Source organism: Bos mutus, chromosome 14 (assembly GCF_027580195.1).
Source record: "Bos mutus isolate GX-2022 chromosome 14, NWIPB_WYAK_1.1, whole genome shotgun sequence".
NCBI classification, from domain to species: domain Eukaryota; kingdom Metazoa; phylum Chordata; class Mammalia; order Artiodactyla; family Bovidae; genus Bos; species Bos mutus.
Window position 1 is genome coordinate 862,577 of NC_091630.1, and position 15,683 is coordinate 878,259.

Below are 15,683 nucleotides of genomic sequence, written 5' to 3' on the forward strand. Positions count from 1 at the left end.
ACATGTTGTGTTTGATAATTTAAACAGACTTTTTTTCTTTGGCTCAATTTCCCAGCATTTTTAGTATGCTAATATGCTTTTCTGTAAATTTCCAAGACAGGAATAGTGTGCAGCAGTTGAAAACTGTTTTGATCACAGAACCTCAGGACAGGATATTTTGCTGGACTCAGTTCAGTTGCTCAGTAGTGTCCAACTCTGCGACCCCATGGACTACAGCACGCCAGACCTCCCTGTCCATCACCAGCTCCCGGAGTTTACCCAAACTCATGTCCATTGAGTCAGTGATGCCATCCAACCACCTCATCCTCTGTTGTCCCCTTCTCCTCGCTGCCTTCAGTCTTTCCCAGCATCAGGGTCTTTTCAAATGAGTCAGCTCTCCACTTTGCTGGACTAGAGAGCTGTATAATGCAAGTTTGGAAATGTAGCTCTGCTGAATTCTGTACTGCCCTACGACATACAAAAACCATTGTACACGCTCCTGAGAAACTAAGAATATAAACAATGAGTGTTATCTTCTGAAACTGACAAAAATATCCCAGGTTACCCATCAATCAGTGTAGATATATCAAGGAGTTAATTATCAACCGACAACATCTAGAACAGTTATGCATATTAATCGATAACGATGAACTAAAATCAATGAAATATACCTGGCTAAGCAAACCAAGGTCTTTAGCTGCAACATAAACCCATTGCTTTCCCCAAAGGAAATCTGCTTTGAGTCAAAGCTCCATGCAAGTGAGTGTGCACTCAGAAGCAAAGCACTCTGCCAAAAATAATTTATACGGAGGTACTTTACTGTGGAAACAAAATATGAAACTCTTCCCATAGCCAAGAGTCCCATTAGAAAATGAAAAAATTCAGCCTCGGCACAGAAACAGATGCTGCCTGCCAACTCTCCTGCTCTGGGTTCCTTGGTACCGTGCCCACCACGTACTGATGGACTCGGCCAACAAGGCACATGGAACATGCCCAGAGCACAAGCCTGTGAAAGAAAACTGCTTATGCTCTCTCAGTCGTGTCCAACTCTTTGGGACCCCATGGACTGTAGCCCACCAGGCTCTTCCATCCATGGGATTTCACAGGCAAGAACACTGGAGTGGGTTGCCATGCCCTTCTCCAGGGAATCTTCCCATCCCAGTGATCGAACCCAGGTCTCCTGCACTGCAGGCAGATTCTTTACCTTCTGAGTCACCAGAGAGACCCCTGTATGAAAGTGAAAAAAAGTGAGTGAAGTCACTCAGTCGTGTCCGACTCTTTGCGACCCGTGGACTGTAGCCCACCAAGCTCCTCCATCCATGGGCTTCTCCAGGCAAGAATACTGGAGTGGGTTGCCATTTCCTTCTCCAGGGGATCTTCCTGACCCAGGGATCAAACCCAGGTCTCCCACATTGCAGGCAGACGCTTTAACCTCTGTGCCACCAGGGAAGCTCCCCTCTCTGTATGAAGGAGGTGCTCAAATCAGAGGGCAGTCAGTCCCCAACCTGGCATCAATCACCCAGACTGACCGTAATCCCTGCTCTGGGCTCACCTGTGCAGTCAAGATGGCCCACCTCTCTTGTCCAGAAGGTGAGTCACTGCCAGGGGGTAAATGCTGGGAATCAGGGCAGTACAGACCCAAAGCACACCTGCAGCTCCACTGGTCTCCTGCTCTAGAAGAGGGACTGACGAGTGTGGATCAAAGTGTTGAAGACAGAAAGCCACAGCCTGTGGCTTTCATGTCTTCTGCATCCGCCCATGATCCCAGATAAGCAAGAGATAAATGTTCTCTGTGAGACAGGATAAAACTTCGAGATAAAGGTGTTTTGAAGCAGAAAACCAATGATCTCAATATCCTCTTATACCATATTTCTTTATAAATAAAAACAATGTATATAAATGTACATGTACATATAAGAAATCTGGAAGAATATAAATAAAGATGTTAACAGCTATACACTTTATGCCAATTATACTTCCAAAGTGCTGCTTAAAAATGTAAATACCTACCAGTTAGTAAAGATGATAGGCTCTTATAATTTTTTTTCCTGCTTGTATGTATTTTCCAAAATTTTTACACTCTATGTTCATTACTTTAATACAAAAAATAGGAAAAATTTTTCAAAAATCTTACACAATTCACTCAATTGTCTGATGTGTGTGTATTTCTTTGCACTTTTTCAAGTGTTTTAACATACCTAATCCATAAAGCAGCAGAATGAAATACAATGATCATTTCAGAGAGGAGGAAACGGGCAATGAGATGTTATGAAACTTATTCACAGAGCTGGTAAGAAAAAAAACAAAACACTAAACTCCTCTTCCAAACACCATGACTTTTCTTCCAAACTCCTTTACTTTTCTTCTCTTTCTCTCCCTATTTTCTGTTTCTTATGGTCTTCATGTGCTCTGTTGGCTGCACAAACACCACAAGTATGTGCTCTGTGTAGAACAGAGACAGTGGAGTTCTCACAGAAGACTCAACAAAAGCATACAAGCAGCTCCTGCAGCTCAAGTCCAGAAAAATAAACAACCCAATCAAAAAATGGGCCAAAGAACTAAACAGACATTACTTCAAAGAAGACATACATATGGCTAACAAACACATGAAAAGATGCTCAACATCATTCATTATCAGAGAAATGTAAATCAAAACCACAATGAGGCACCATCTCACGCTGGTCAGAATGGCTGCGATCCAAAAGTCTACAAGCAATAAATGCTGGAGAGGGTGTGGAGAAAAGGGAACCCTCCTACACTGTTGGTGGGAATGCAAACTACTACAGCCACAATGGAGAACAGTGTGGAGATTCCTTAAAAAACTGGAAACTGCCATACAATCCAGCAATCCCACTGCTAGGCATACACACCGAGGAAACCAGAATTGAAAGAGACACGTGTACCCCAATGTTCATCACAGCACTGTTTACAATAGCCAGGATATGGAAGCGACCTAGATGTCCATTGGCAGACGAATGGATAAGAAAGCTGTGGTACATATACACTATGGAATATTACTCAGCCATTAAAAAGAAAACATTTGAGTCAGTTCTAATAAGGTGGGTGAAACTGAAGCCTCTTATACAGAGTGAAGTAAGTCAGAAAGAAAAACACCAATACAGCATACTAACGCATACATATGGAATTTAGAAAGATGGTAATGGTGACCCTGTATGCGAGAGAGCAAGAGACACGGATGTATAGAACAGACTTTTGGACTCTGTGGAAGGGGGTGGGATGATTTGAGAGAATAGCATTGAAACATGTATATCATCGTGTGTGAAACAGATCGCCAGTGCAGGTTTGATGCATGAGACAGGGTGCTCAGGGCTGGTGCACTGGGATGACCCAGAGGATGGGATGGGGAGGGAGGTGGGAGGGGGGTTCAGGATGGGGAACACATGTACACTCGTGGCTGATTCGTGTCAATGTATGGCAAAAACCACAATATTGAAATGTAATTAGCCTCCAATTAAAATAAATTTAAAAAATAAAATAAAAATGTATCTGTCACTCAAAAAAAAAAAAGACAAGTAAAAGGAAACTTTCTTTTTTCAAATTAAGTATTGGTTAAGGAGAGAAATGTGAAAAACAAAAAACCGAGGGAGATTTAGAAGACACAGAGGTAGAGTCAGAGGGACAGGAAGACTCGCTCCCTTAGTTTCGACCTCACTTCGAAGCTCTTGGCTTCGACTCAACCGCGCTCAGAAAGGACAAAGGAAAGGACAGAGGTGGGGAGGCAGGACGGGGGCGCGGGGGGCGCGGGGCGGGGCGCGGGGCGCGGGGCGCGCGGGGCGCGGGGCGCGGGGCGCGCGGGGCGCGGGGCGCGGGGGCGCGGGGGCGCGGGGGCGCGGGGGCGCGGGGGCGCGGGGGCGCGGGGGCGCGGGGGCGCGGGGAGGCAGGACGGACGAGGCGCGGGCGCGTGGGCGCATCCTTACCTTCATCCCTGCTGCCGCAGCCGGGCCGCTGGGATCCACGGCCTGGATGTGGCACGGCTTGCTCCCGCGCACCACGAAGCCCCAGCCGACCGCGTCCCCGACGATCTAGGGAGGAAAACCACAGTCAGCAAGCCGCAGACGGCCCTGGTGCCCAGTCTCCAGGAGAGAAGGCCCGAGAGTGAACGCCTGCGCGAGGGAGCCTCCTCCGGCCGCCTGCTTCCATCGCAAACACAGGCTCACATGTTTATGCAGAAGCTGTGGCCCAGAAACACCTGTCGGGCGGAAAGAAGGTGCTTCTGTGAACTCACTGCTCCATAAACAATCGGCAGATGGCTTCTTTCTTAGGCTATGTCGCAGTTTACCAATAGACTCTAATGGAAGGTTTAGATGATCTGAAAAACACGGTTGAAATTTCCCTCTGGGTCCAATTTCCCTTCTGCTTCCAAAGGATACTTTCCTCATGATCTCGCTACCTCCCTGACCTCTAAGCTAGTCATTTCAATTACTGAGGAGGAGAAACATGAAGAGTCTTGGCTTTCTTGAAACACAGTTTAATGTACTAATAAAAGACAGTGAGAAAGGACACAAAGTTCTTAATTCTCAAGTCAACTCTGGTCCAAAAGTTGTTTGAAACCGGAGAGTGCTTTTTCCCGACAGAATTGTAATTAGAATCGGCAGTTACATTTGCTGGGCAGCTCCCAGACACGTCTCTAGCACATACCCCAGCCAAAATACAGACGGCAGCCATTCACAATCAATCACTAGCAATGCTGGCATTGATATTTAAAACCAAAGAGAAACAGACCTAAAAAATACACTCCACTGTCTCTTGAATGCCAGAGACAGAAGAAAAGCAGAGAAGCAAATGACATTTTTCTGACCATTCTTGAAGACTTTCAGGGCAGGTTTAGTACTCATAAACTCTGTTTTTGCTTGCCTGAGAAGCTCTTTTTTGACTTAAGTATTTTGGGCTGTGCCAGCTGCTGCGTGCAGGGGCTGCTCTCCAGTTGCAGAGCGCGGGCTTCTCATTTAGGGGGCCTCTTACGTTGTGCAGCGTGGGCCCCAGGGTGCTCGGGATTCAGTAACTGTGCTGCACGGGCTTAGTTGCCGCGTGGCATGCGGCATCTTCCCAGACCAGGGACCAAAGCCGTATCCCCAGCATTGGAAGGTGGATTCTTAGCCACTGGGCCAGCAGGACAGACCTGAGTTCTTTATCAGGTACTCTGCTGGCTTTGGGGTTTGGAACTGTACATGATTTCACTTCCAAACGTACAGTTTGCCTTTTCCTCTGATATGGGCATGTTGCCAGCGCTGTTTTCATATTGCTTGGCTATGAATCGACCCAACCGGGTTTAATTCCTTGGTGCTCAGAATGTGCTCCAGTCCTTGACAAATGTTTGCAGCATGGATGGTGTGGAAAGCTTTCCCTAACCTTGAGGTATTAAAACAAACATTAGAGACTAAAGAAAGGATGAGAAGTGTTCTCAAGAAGCCATCAGTGTAGATGTGAGGAGACAAGAGGCCGGTGGATGGAAGTAGGGGAGGCGAGGTCAGCAGGGGGCTTGGGGGCGTCCCTGGGGGTCCAGAGGCTAAGACCCCACCTTTCATGCGGGGCTGTGGACCCAATCCCTGGGGGTTCAGAGGCTAAGACCCCACCTTCCATGAGGGGCTGTGGGCCCAATCTCTGGTCGGGAAGCTAAGATCCCATGTGACTCACGACCAAAAAACTAAACATACAAAAGAAGCAATACTGGAACAAATTCAACAAAGGCTTTAAAAATGGTTCACATTTCAAAATTCTTTAAAATAAAAACAAACAAGAAACGGAGCCCTTGGGTTCTGTTTGAAGAACACCAGGGGGTCTTAGAAGAAGAAGAAGGAAGGCTGAAGACCCTCCAAGAGAGGGCAGGTGGTCATAGGTATGTAGGACATCCAAACGGGGTCCTTCTGCAATTCAAGGCCCTAAAATATTTGCAAAAGCGCCATCGATCATCACAGAACAACCTTCTTCCTCTACCTTAAGGCTCCCTCATGTCTGAAATAGGGCTTCCTTGGTAGCTCGGTGGTAAAGAATCAGCCTGCAGTGCAGGAGACACGGGTTCGATCCCTGGGTTGGGAAGATCCCCTAGAGAAGGAAATGGCAACCCACTCCAGGTGCTCTTGCTTGGAGAATCCCATGGACAGAGGAGCCTGGCGGGCTACAGTCCATGCGGTCACAAAGAGTTGGACATGACTTGCAACTAAACAACAACATGTTTTAAATAATTTTTATAATTAACTATAATGCAGAAAGGGATTGTTGGCATTATTTTTCTACCACCTGCCTTTAAATCTGTCATTATACTAGAATAGGTACATAATGAATTTTTTTAGGAAACATCAAAAAGAATTTGAAATGCTGGATTAATAATAATAAATTGTGTCAAGTCCTAATGCATTTTATTGCCAAAGGGTCAAGAAAGTCACACTGTCATAATGATGCTCAAAACCAAAGGGGAACTGGGAGAACCTTTCCAAGTCTACCCCCAAACTTGACATGGACAGGCCGCCATGCAGACACACTCCAGACAAAGGAGCAGTGCGGGAGAAAATCCAAAGGGTGAGCCTACCGTGAACGTCTTCCTCGCATACGGAGCCCCAGGGGTCAAGAGTTCCTCAGAAGTGACAGGCCTCTTCAACACTGTAAGACAGACGCAGGGTCAAGGCACAAATCCTCTTAGCCCTCTGTTCAGCCTTTCAGCAGAAACTTCCTGAATGCCTCAATTTGCGACATCAGAGATCCCTGCCTCCCAGTGTACAACTCTCGCCAAACAGAGGCAGAAAACTTTAGCAAACGAAAACAGCCCTAAAGCTAAAAAAAAAAGCAGAGATGGAGCAGGGGGAGGGGAAGCAGGAGTGCCAAGGGAGTTCTTGAATTTCTTTCTTTCAAGCCCAGGGCATTCAAAGGGCTTCCCTTGGGGCTCAGCTGGTAAAGAATCTGCCTGCAATGTGGGAAACCTGGGTTCAATCCCTGGGTTGGGAAGATCCCCTGGAGAAGAGAAAGGGAGGAGAAGGGGACAACAGAGGATGAGATGGTTGGATGGCATCACTGACATGATGGACATGAGTTTGACTGAACTCTGGGAGTTGGTGATGGACAGGGAGGCCTGGCATGCTGCAGTCCGTGGGGTCGCAAAGAGTTAGACACGACTGAGCAACTGAACCCAACTGAGGTATTCAATGCTTCCCAGATGGGCAGAATCCTCCTGCAATACAGGAGACTCAGGTTCAATCCCTGGGTCAGGAAAATCCCCTGTACAAGGAAGTGGCTACCCAGTTCAGTATTCTTGCCTGGAAAATTCCATGGACGGAGGAGCCAGGTGGGCTACAGTCCACGGCTACAGTTGCAAAGGAGTCGGACACGACTTAGTGACTAAATAACAACAACAAGGCATTCAACACGTCAAAAGTAAGAGGAATTCTGGCTCTGGCAGACTTCCAACCATGTTTCCAGAGCCAATGCCACCGCCCCCACCCTCCATCATACTGTATGCATCCTGTTCACCAGAGCTCCTTAGAGTTCCTCGTTAAAGTTCAACATCCTCGTTAAAGTTCAGCATCCTAGTTAAAGTTCAACATCCTCGTTAAAGTCCCAGACGGTGCACGCACACTGCCTTTGGTCCTGAACCCTAACACTGGGGAGATTTTCTGCATCTTTAACACACGCTGGCTTCTATGCTCAGCACTTTATATATTCTCTTTGTTTCATCATCACAAGAACTAATGGGTCATTTCATCCTTATCCCTATTCTGGTAGGGAGGAAACAGAAGCTGAGAAAAGTTAAGGAGCTTGTGTCCAAGGCCTCAGAGTCAAATGGAACCAAGATTTAAACTCAAGCATTGATGCCACTGCCCACCCCCAGAAGAAAGGGTGCAGAAGCCCCAACACGGCTGCGTGTGGCGCCCCCCCCAAGACACCTGGACCATCAGATCACTGCTGGAGCCCAGCAGACGGCAAAGACTGTGCTCCCTTCCTGACTTGCTGCCTAAAATCCCAGCAAAGATGAACCCCGTCCACCCGGTGCTCACGCAGAACCGGAGCAGAGGCTGCCGCGGCAGCCCAGGGCAGCAGTGATCTCAGTTAGAGCCACCATGAGCTTGAGCGCAGAGAAACTGGAGTGGCTGGGCCAGGAGCTCAACACGGTGACGCGAAGCCTCCATCCCCTCTGCGGGGGCCTTTTGGGGGCCGGAGGCCAGGCCCGGCCAAGGGGCAGCGGAGGACCAGAGGTCGTGAGGCCCAGACCGTTGGGCAGCTGCCCCGCACGTTCTCAGCCGGGGGCAGCGGGGAGCCTCCTGCTGACCTGACGGGTCACGGGGATGCCCGCTGCTGCTCTCAGAAAGCTCATAAAGGAGGACATGGGTTTGCCGTCTCCCCTACAGAGCGAGAAGGCTGAGATCAAGAACAGCAGCTCTCAGCAGAAGGTCAGGAGGTGAGAGGAGGGCCCGTGGTTGAGGACTGCAGCCTTTTTACTCCCCGTCAGTCAAGCCCTCCACACTCTCAGCCCTCAGATCCCTTCTGGGGTTTATGGGGATGGATGTCGGAATCACATGGCACTGTGATATCTGACAATAGCCACCATATCTTGTTACACGGTCTACTTTTATTGAGATATAATCGACACACTAGATCCGTTTTGGGTTATAACATGATGCCTGTATGACAAAATGATCACCTGATCCAGTCAAGGTCATCACCTCATGTAGCTACAAGCTTTTTCTTCTTGAAATGAGAGCTTTTCAGGTCTACCCCGGGGACTTCCCTGGGGGTTCAGTGGCTGGGACCCTCAGCTCCCAAAGCAGGGGGTCCAGGTCCAAGCCCTGGTCAGGAGCCAGACCCCACCTCCTGCCACCAAGGGGCCCTCGTGCTGAGACCCAGCACCCAAACAGATAAAAACACTGAAAGAAAGGTCTCCTCTCTTAGCACCGTTCAAATCCACACGCAGCATTACTGACTGCAGCCACACGCGCACGCTGCGTTCCCCAGACGCGCTGAGATGCGGAGACCTGTGCCTTTTGACCCCTTTCGGCCACTCGGCCTTCCCGCCCCCACTGACCAGGCCCCTCTGGCCAGCACCAGCTTGCTCTCTGTGCGCATGAGGTTTCTGTTAGGTTTCACATACACGCGAGATCAGGTGGTATCTGTCACTCTGTCTGACATTTCACTTGGCATATGGACCTCAAGGCTCACCCACTTTGTCGCAAAGAGCAGACTTTCCTTCACTGTCATCACTGAATAACGTGCCACTGTGTGTGTGTGTGTGTGTGTGTGTGTGTGTATGTGTGTGTGAGATATACCCCATCTCCTTCATCCATCCATCCCCTGACGGGCATTTAGGCTGCTGCCATGTCTTGGCTATTATAAGCAATGCTGCGATAAACATGGGGGTGCAAATAAAACCTCAAACGCGTGTTCCCCTCTCCCATAGATAAACACTCAGAAGTGAAACTGTGGGATCACAAGGTGGTTCTATTTCTTTTAGGGTCACTATACTGCTTCCCACAGTGGCTGTACCTGTCTACATTCCCACCAACCGTGCACGACGGCCCCCTTTTCTCTACACGCTCACTAACATTTGTCATGTGAGTTCTTTTTCATGTCAGCCATTCTGACAGGTGTCATCGTGACTTTGAGTCACACTATATTGTAATACTTGGCAACAATGCTGACCATTGAATACACTGTCCCACTTTCCTATGTTAAAATGTGTAGAAACTTTGAAACCTAGGGAGTCATTTCTAGCTTTCTCTTATCATACCCTTGAGAACTTATTTACTCATCACAATGATACTAATTATATTACTTTTTATAGCATTTAATCTGCATTGGGGCATTTACATATAGTATTAAAAATATATGCTGATGGATAACTAATGATTAACTTTAAATGCCTTACCATGAAGTCTGCTTACCTGCTTGAGGGAAAAAAAAATCACAGGTGAGCTCCTCCGCCTTGCTGCTGCTGCTGCTGCTAAGTCACTTCAGTCGTGTCCGACTCTGTGTGACCCCATGGATGGCAGCCCACCAGGCTCCCCCGTCCCTGAGATTCTCCAGGCAAGAACACTAGAGTGGGTTGCCATTTCCTTCTCCAATGCATGAAAGTGAAAAGTGAAAGTGAAGTCGCTCAGTCGTGTCCGACTCCTAGTGACCACATGGACTGCAGCCTCCCAGGCTCTTCCGTCAATGGGATTTTCCAGGCAAGAGTACTGGAGTGGGGTGCCATTGCCTTCTCTATTTCTGTCTGCACATCAGTGAAATTCCCCCTTTGGGCCAAGGGGGTAAGGAGAAAGAGGAAACAACACAACCTTCTACTCACCCAAGGAATCAAAAACACATACAACGGCTTTAGCACAACTGACACTTTCCTGAAGTTGAACTCTTTTGATTTTAACTTGGAGGTGTTTGGTTTCCATTAGGACTTCAAAATGATATTTCTAATAGTAAGGTTCTTCTCATACTATCTTATCAGCAGTGCTCTATTAATTGAGAAACTTGGTCATATATGGGTGCATGAAGATCTCCCAGCCAGTGTGGAAGCAAGTATTTTCATTTATTTGCAGGTTAAAACGTTATACTGAGAGCTAGACCTCCACTACAGAAGGCAGAAAAAAATGTTAGATGAAGAAAAATACCCACTTGCCTAGAGCACAGCATTAGATGACTGTTTTCTCTTAAAGCCTTTCAACAACATCTATTTGTCCTTACTCTAATGAAAGCTTTTTATTTTTTCTCTAAGAGAGATCTGCTCACTGAAGGATGGGATCATGACCTCTCATCACCGTATCTGCAGCACCTGCTGGTGAGGACTCAGCAGGAACAAAGAGCCTCCTCCCTGAAGGTGACGGACGGAATGCAGGGGGGCGGGGCGCTACACAAGGGGGTGGAAGGTGTCCTCAGGCCACGCTGACCCCAGCGGACCACAGTCCACTCGGGTATCCCTGCGTCCAGGCACCTGTGGGCTGAGGAGGTGACTCGATCTGAGTGCAAGTTCAGTACCCATCTGTGTGCCTAGGTTGTTGGGTGTTGTTTTTTTTTTTCTGGAACATAAAGTCTATGGAGGTTGAAGAGTAGAGTTGGAAACCACAAGGCATGGAGAGTCCTCTGCAGGGGTAGGTGGGTTGCAGAGCTCCGCGCTTCTCCCTTGTGGGTACAGAGACCTTGCAGATCCAAGCATCAGTTACCATCCGGGCAGCGGCGCCCCCCTGCTGTGCACCGCTCAAACCCACCGCAGAAACCAGCGGCCGCTCCTGGAGCTGGGGCTGCTGGCGTGAAGGCCCTCAGACGGCTGGGGTTCACAGCTGTCCTGGGAACCCTGTCTGCAAAGACAGTCGACTTCCCCAGGCCGTGCCCCGCTCCGAAAGGCGGCCAGCATCCAACGGCCGGTCAGCGTGAGGGTCTAACGGCCTGGCCACCTCCCCCAAGAGGGGACCCCTCTCCAAGGCCCCCCGACTCCAGAGTGCCACCTGGGGTCAGCCGCGGCCTCCTTGGGGTGCACGCTGCAGCCCAGTTCTCTGTCTACAAACCTGCGTTCTCCCTTCCTTCCCCCAGGCGCGCCTGCCTGCGCGCTCAGTGCCCAGTGCCCAGTCGTGTCCAAGTCCGCGACCCCCGGGCTGCAGCCGCCGGGCCCCTCTGCCCGAGGGATTCTGCAGGCAACCTCGCTGGGGCGGGATCTTCCCCACCCAGGGAGCGAGCGCGTATCCCTCACCTCTGCTGCACTGGCTGGGGGCTTCTGTACCACCAGCGCCGCCGGGAAGCCCCCATCCAAGAGGCGGCGCCCCCAAGTCGCACCACGCATGGAGATCACCCGGTTCGTCCCCTTCCGCTTAATGAGGGAATCCGCTTAACGAAGCCCGCGCGCGCCCGCGTCCCCACAGACTGGGACAGACGGGCTGCGCCCGCCACTCACCGGACTTGGGGTTGCAGAGCACCGGGGGGCTGTTGGAGAGGGTGGGGCTGCTGCTGAAGTAGCCGCCGCTGCCGCAGCTGCCCATGCTGCTCCTCCGCGCGGCCGACGCGGTCTTGATTTCCTTGCTGGGGCTGACTGCGGGCGAGGACACGCGGTCACGGCCGTGGGCCGGGCCCCGGGACACGTGCCGGCATGCACGGTGGTGGGCTGGGTCCCCGTGACACACACAGTCACTTGGGGGTGGGTTGGGTCCCCACGACATGCGCGGTCACCCACGGCGGTGGGCCAGTCCCTGGGACACACGCGGTCACGGCCGTGGGCTTGGCCCCTGGGACACGTGCCGGCATCCACGGTGGTGGGCTAGGTTCCGAGGACACGCACAGTCACTTGTGGGGTGGGCCGGGTCCCCGGGGACACGCGCGATCACGGGCAGCAGTGAGCTCGGTTCTTGAGAACTGGCCGCCTGCAGCTGCCGGGGTTGTGGGGCAGCCTCCACTGCCAGAATCAAGCCCTCTGGCCTTGGCATCAGAAAAGCAAGGGTCTGAGTGGCAGCTCCGCCACCTATGAGTAAATAGCACAAGCTGGGCCTAGTCCCTTGGGTTTTGTAAGCCTCAGTTTCCCCAGCTGTAAAGTGGGAATAATGCTCTCCAGTGGGGATTGGTGCAGGCGTGGTTATATAGGGGAAAGCACTCAGCTACATGAAATACTATTTTAAGAACCACGGAGCTCGTGCCAAGCATCCCTGAGAAGATGTAAATTAAGTGCCGGCAAGACACTTAATGAACTAACAGTGACAATAAGTGCCTCCTGATTGAAGAGCAAACCGTTAATCACTCAGCGCCACAGAAGATTAAAACGCAGAGCGTGACCTCAGGCTTGGAAGGCGTGCAGTACTGAAGCAGCCGCTTCAGTGACCTGACCTCGCTTTTCCCTCCACGGAGCTGGCTGGCTCTCATCGGGGGAGGAGAGCATCAGCGGGAGGACAGCAAGGTGTAGGATGCAGGGAGAGGAGCGCGGCGCAGAGCCTGGCCCCGGGAAGCCCAAAGCCACGCTGGCCTTCACAGTCACCATGGTTACTGTATGCTGATCACGGTCACCTGTTCAGGTCTCTGGGACTCAGTGAAGAACAGGCAGGGTGTGGATGGTTCCTGTGCGTTTGCAGGAGGCTGACGCCTTAGGGGCACACGGCTGGAGGGCATCCAAGCACAGGCTCAGGCCCCTACCTTCAGCTAGCGTTTCCTCTCCTGGTGCGGCCCTTCCTTCCTTCTCTGTCCCTTCCCAGCCTGTCTGAGGAACCTGGGCTGTGGAAGGCTGGAGAGGAGCACCGGGTCCGGACGAATTCCTGCCAGACCCAGCTCCGCCCACCACTTTCCAGCTGTGGGAGCCTGCCGAAGCCACTCCACGGCTCCCTGACTGCATTTCTGCACCCGTAAAGTGGGGATACAAAATGTCTTTCCTCACAGACTAACAGTGAGGATTCAATGAGAAAATGTGTGCAGTCAAGCTTGGCTCCATGCCAGGCGCAGAATGTTCCCGGGACTTCTAGTTGTAAGCGTTCTGTCACCTCCTGTTCGTAACCAATTCATGTTTTCCCTTTGTTCAGGGTTTCAGGTGAAGCCTGAGGCCTTGGGCTCCAAGCCTTAGGCTGACCAGTTTCCTGAGTCAGTGTCGAGTTTTCAGAGCGGAAGATAGCCCAGGAAGCACGCCATCCTCTTACACAGGATGACAGGTCGTTAGCCTTCTCTGAGTGAATGAGGTTATTTTGTTCAGTTCAGTTTGTTCAAATGGGGTTATCGTTGTGAACATCAGTCATCATTTCTGCCCAGGTTAACTGTCAATATGAGACTGTCTGACCTTACACATAATGCCCCAGGATACTGTGCTTTCTGAGCACCTATGTCTACCTTTCACAGGTTTAACTTGTTTTGTGTGGTACATTGATAATCAGTTTCCTTTTAGTTGTATATGCCCTCAAAAGTCTTATTCATCCTTATATAGATTTTCAATGCTGGACTTAGAAAACTGGATAACTAATGATTGTTTTTCAGGCAGTAAAGAATCTGCCTGAAATACAAGAGACCCAGAATTGTTTGTAAATGAAAAGTAAATAAGGTATGACTGAGGGCTTGAGTGGTCTTTTGTAATTTAAATACATAAAATTATAAAACAGACTTCACAGCATTGAAGTTGATTACCCAGGAACAATTTGGTGGTGTGTGTATATGTTTCCTTTGGGGGCAAAATAAATAAATATATAATTTTTTAGTTATAAATAAAAAGTTTCTTGAGAACAGAAATCACAAAGGTGAGTTAGGACTGTGTTACTTCTCAACAGACGCACGCGCGCGATCAGAGCGGGACGCACGCACCTGACGTAAAGCTAGCCGACTTCCGGTTGTCGTGGCCCTGCTTCCGCAGGCAGAAGGGGCTGTCGTGCGTCTCCTGGGAGGACGGAGATTTCTCACTGAGCAGCTCCATCAGCCTTCGCCTCCGCCGGAAGTTCATTCTGAACTGGTAGAGAAGATTGCTGTCCACAAACGGGTGCTTGTTGGACACTGGGGAGAAGAAACAGCCCGTGAGACCGTCTGGCATCCTGCAGACACTGGGCACTGGAGCCGGGAACTCCAGCCAACAGACAGGAGCAAAGTCTTGACAAAGACTTTACACCCAATGCTACAATACCTTTTATACCTCAGGGATTTATTGTGGTCCACGTGCAACTTCAATTTTATACTCTGAGTTCATGAATCGTGGAGACGCAGAATAGGCAAGACATCAGGCTGCAAAAGCCACGTGCCGAGGCCATTTTGGTCTCTGAGAAGTAACCAAGAATGCTGCAAACTGGCCAGCAACATGCCGAAGTCTCAAACAATCCCCCCAAAATTCAAAACACTTGAATAGACTCTATCTCCAAAAATCCAATTAGCATATGACGAGAAATTCGCCCTCAGTAGTTAATATGGAAATGCAAATTAAAATCACAATGAGATGCTATTTCACACTCAAGACTCACAACACAAGAGAAGACTCTACACACGGGCATCACCAGATGGTCAACACTGAAATCAGATTAATTATATTTTTTGCAGCCAAAGATGGAAAACTCTATACAGTCCACAAAAACAAGACTGGGAGCTGACTGTGGCTCAGACCATGAACTCCTTATTGCCAAATTCACACTTAAATTGAAGAAAGTATGGAAAACCACTAGACCATTCAGGTATGACCTAAAACAAATCCCTTATGATTATACAGTGGAAGTAACAAGTAGATTCAAGGGATTAGCTCTGATAGAGTACCTGAAGAACTATGGACAAAGGTTCATGACATTGTACAGGAGACAGGGATCAAGATCATCCCCAAGAAAAAGAAATGCAAAAAAGCAAAATGGCTGTCCAAGGAGGCCTTACAAATAGCTGTGAAAAGCAAAGGAGAAAAGGAAAGATACACCCATCTGAATGCAGAGTCCAAAGAATAGCAAGGAGAGATAAGAAAGCCTTCCTCAGTGATCAATGCAAAGAAATAGAGGAAAACAAAAGAATGGGAAAGACTAGAGATCTCTTCAAGAAAATTAGAGATACCAAGGGAACATTGCATGCAAAGATGGGCACAATAAAGGACAGAAATCATATAGACCTAGGTAAGTAGGAGAAGAGGTAAGTAAACTATTACATTCATACCATGAAACACTCCTCGGTGATAAAAAGGAATGAGCTGTTAACACAGAAGACAATGTGTATTAATACCAAAAGCATTAAGCTGAGTTAGAAAGGCCAGACACAATTTATATGAGGCTCAAGCAAAGACAAAATTCACATATAAT

The 15,683-nt window shown here is 49.3% G+C and overlaps 1 protein-coding gene across 5 annotated transcripts in view; it reads right to left on the bottom strand.

Moving 5' to 3' along the window:
- The window catches only part of DEPTOR (DEP domain containing MTOR interacting protein), a 163,155-nt gene that overhangs the window by 44,774 nt on the left and 102,698 nt on the right, over positions 1–15,683 (bottom strand). For 4 of the 5 annotated variants that reach the window (XM_070382867.1, XM_070382864.1, XM_070382865.1 and 1 more), the window contains exons 5-8: positions 14,230–14,415; positions 11,861–11,995; positions 6,527–6,597; positions 3,918–4,022 (exon numbers count right to left, since the gene is read on the bottom strand). In XM_070382867.1, coding sequence (XP_070238968.1) covers positions 3,918–4,022; positions 6,527–6,597; positions 11,861–11,995; positions 14,230–14,415 — 497 coding nt within the window. The remainder of the gene's footprint in view (positions 1–3,917; positions 4,023–6,526; positions 6,598–11,860; positions 11,996–14,229; positions 14,416–15,683) is intronic. The other variant, XM_070382866.1, reaches the window with a different exon arrangement.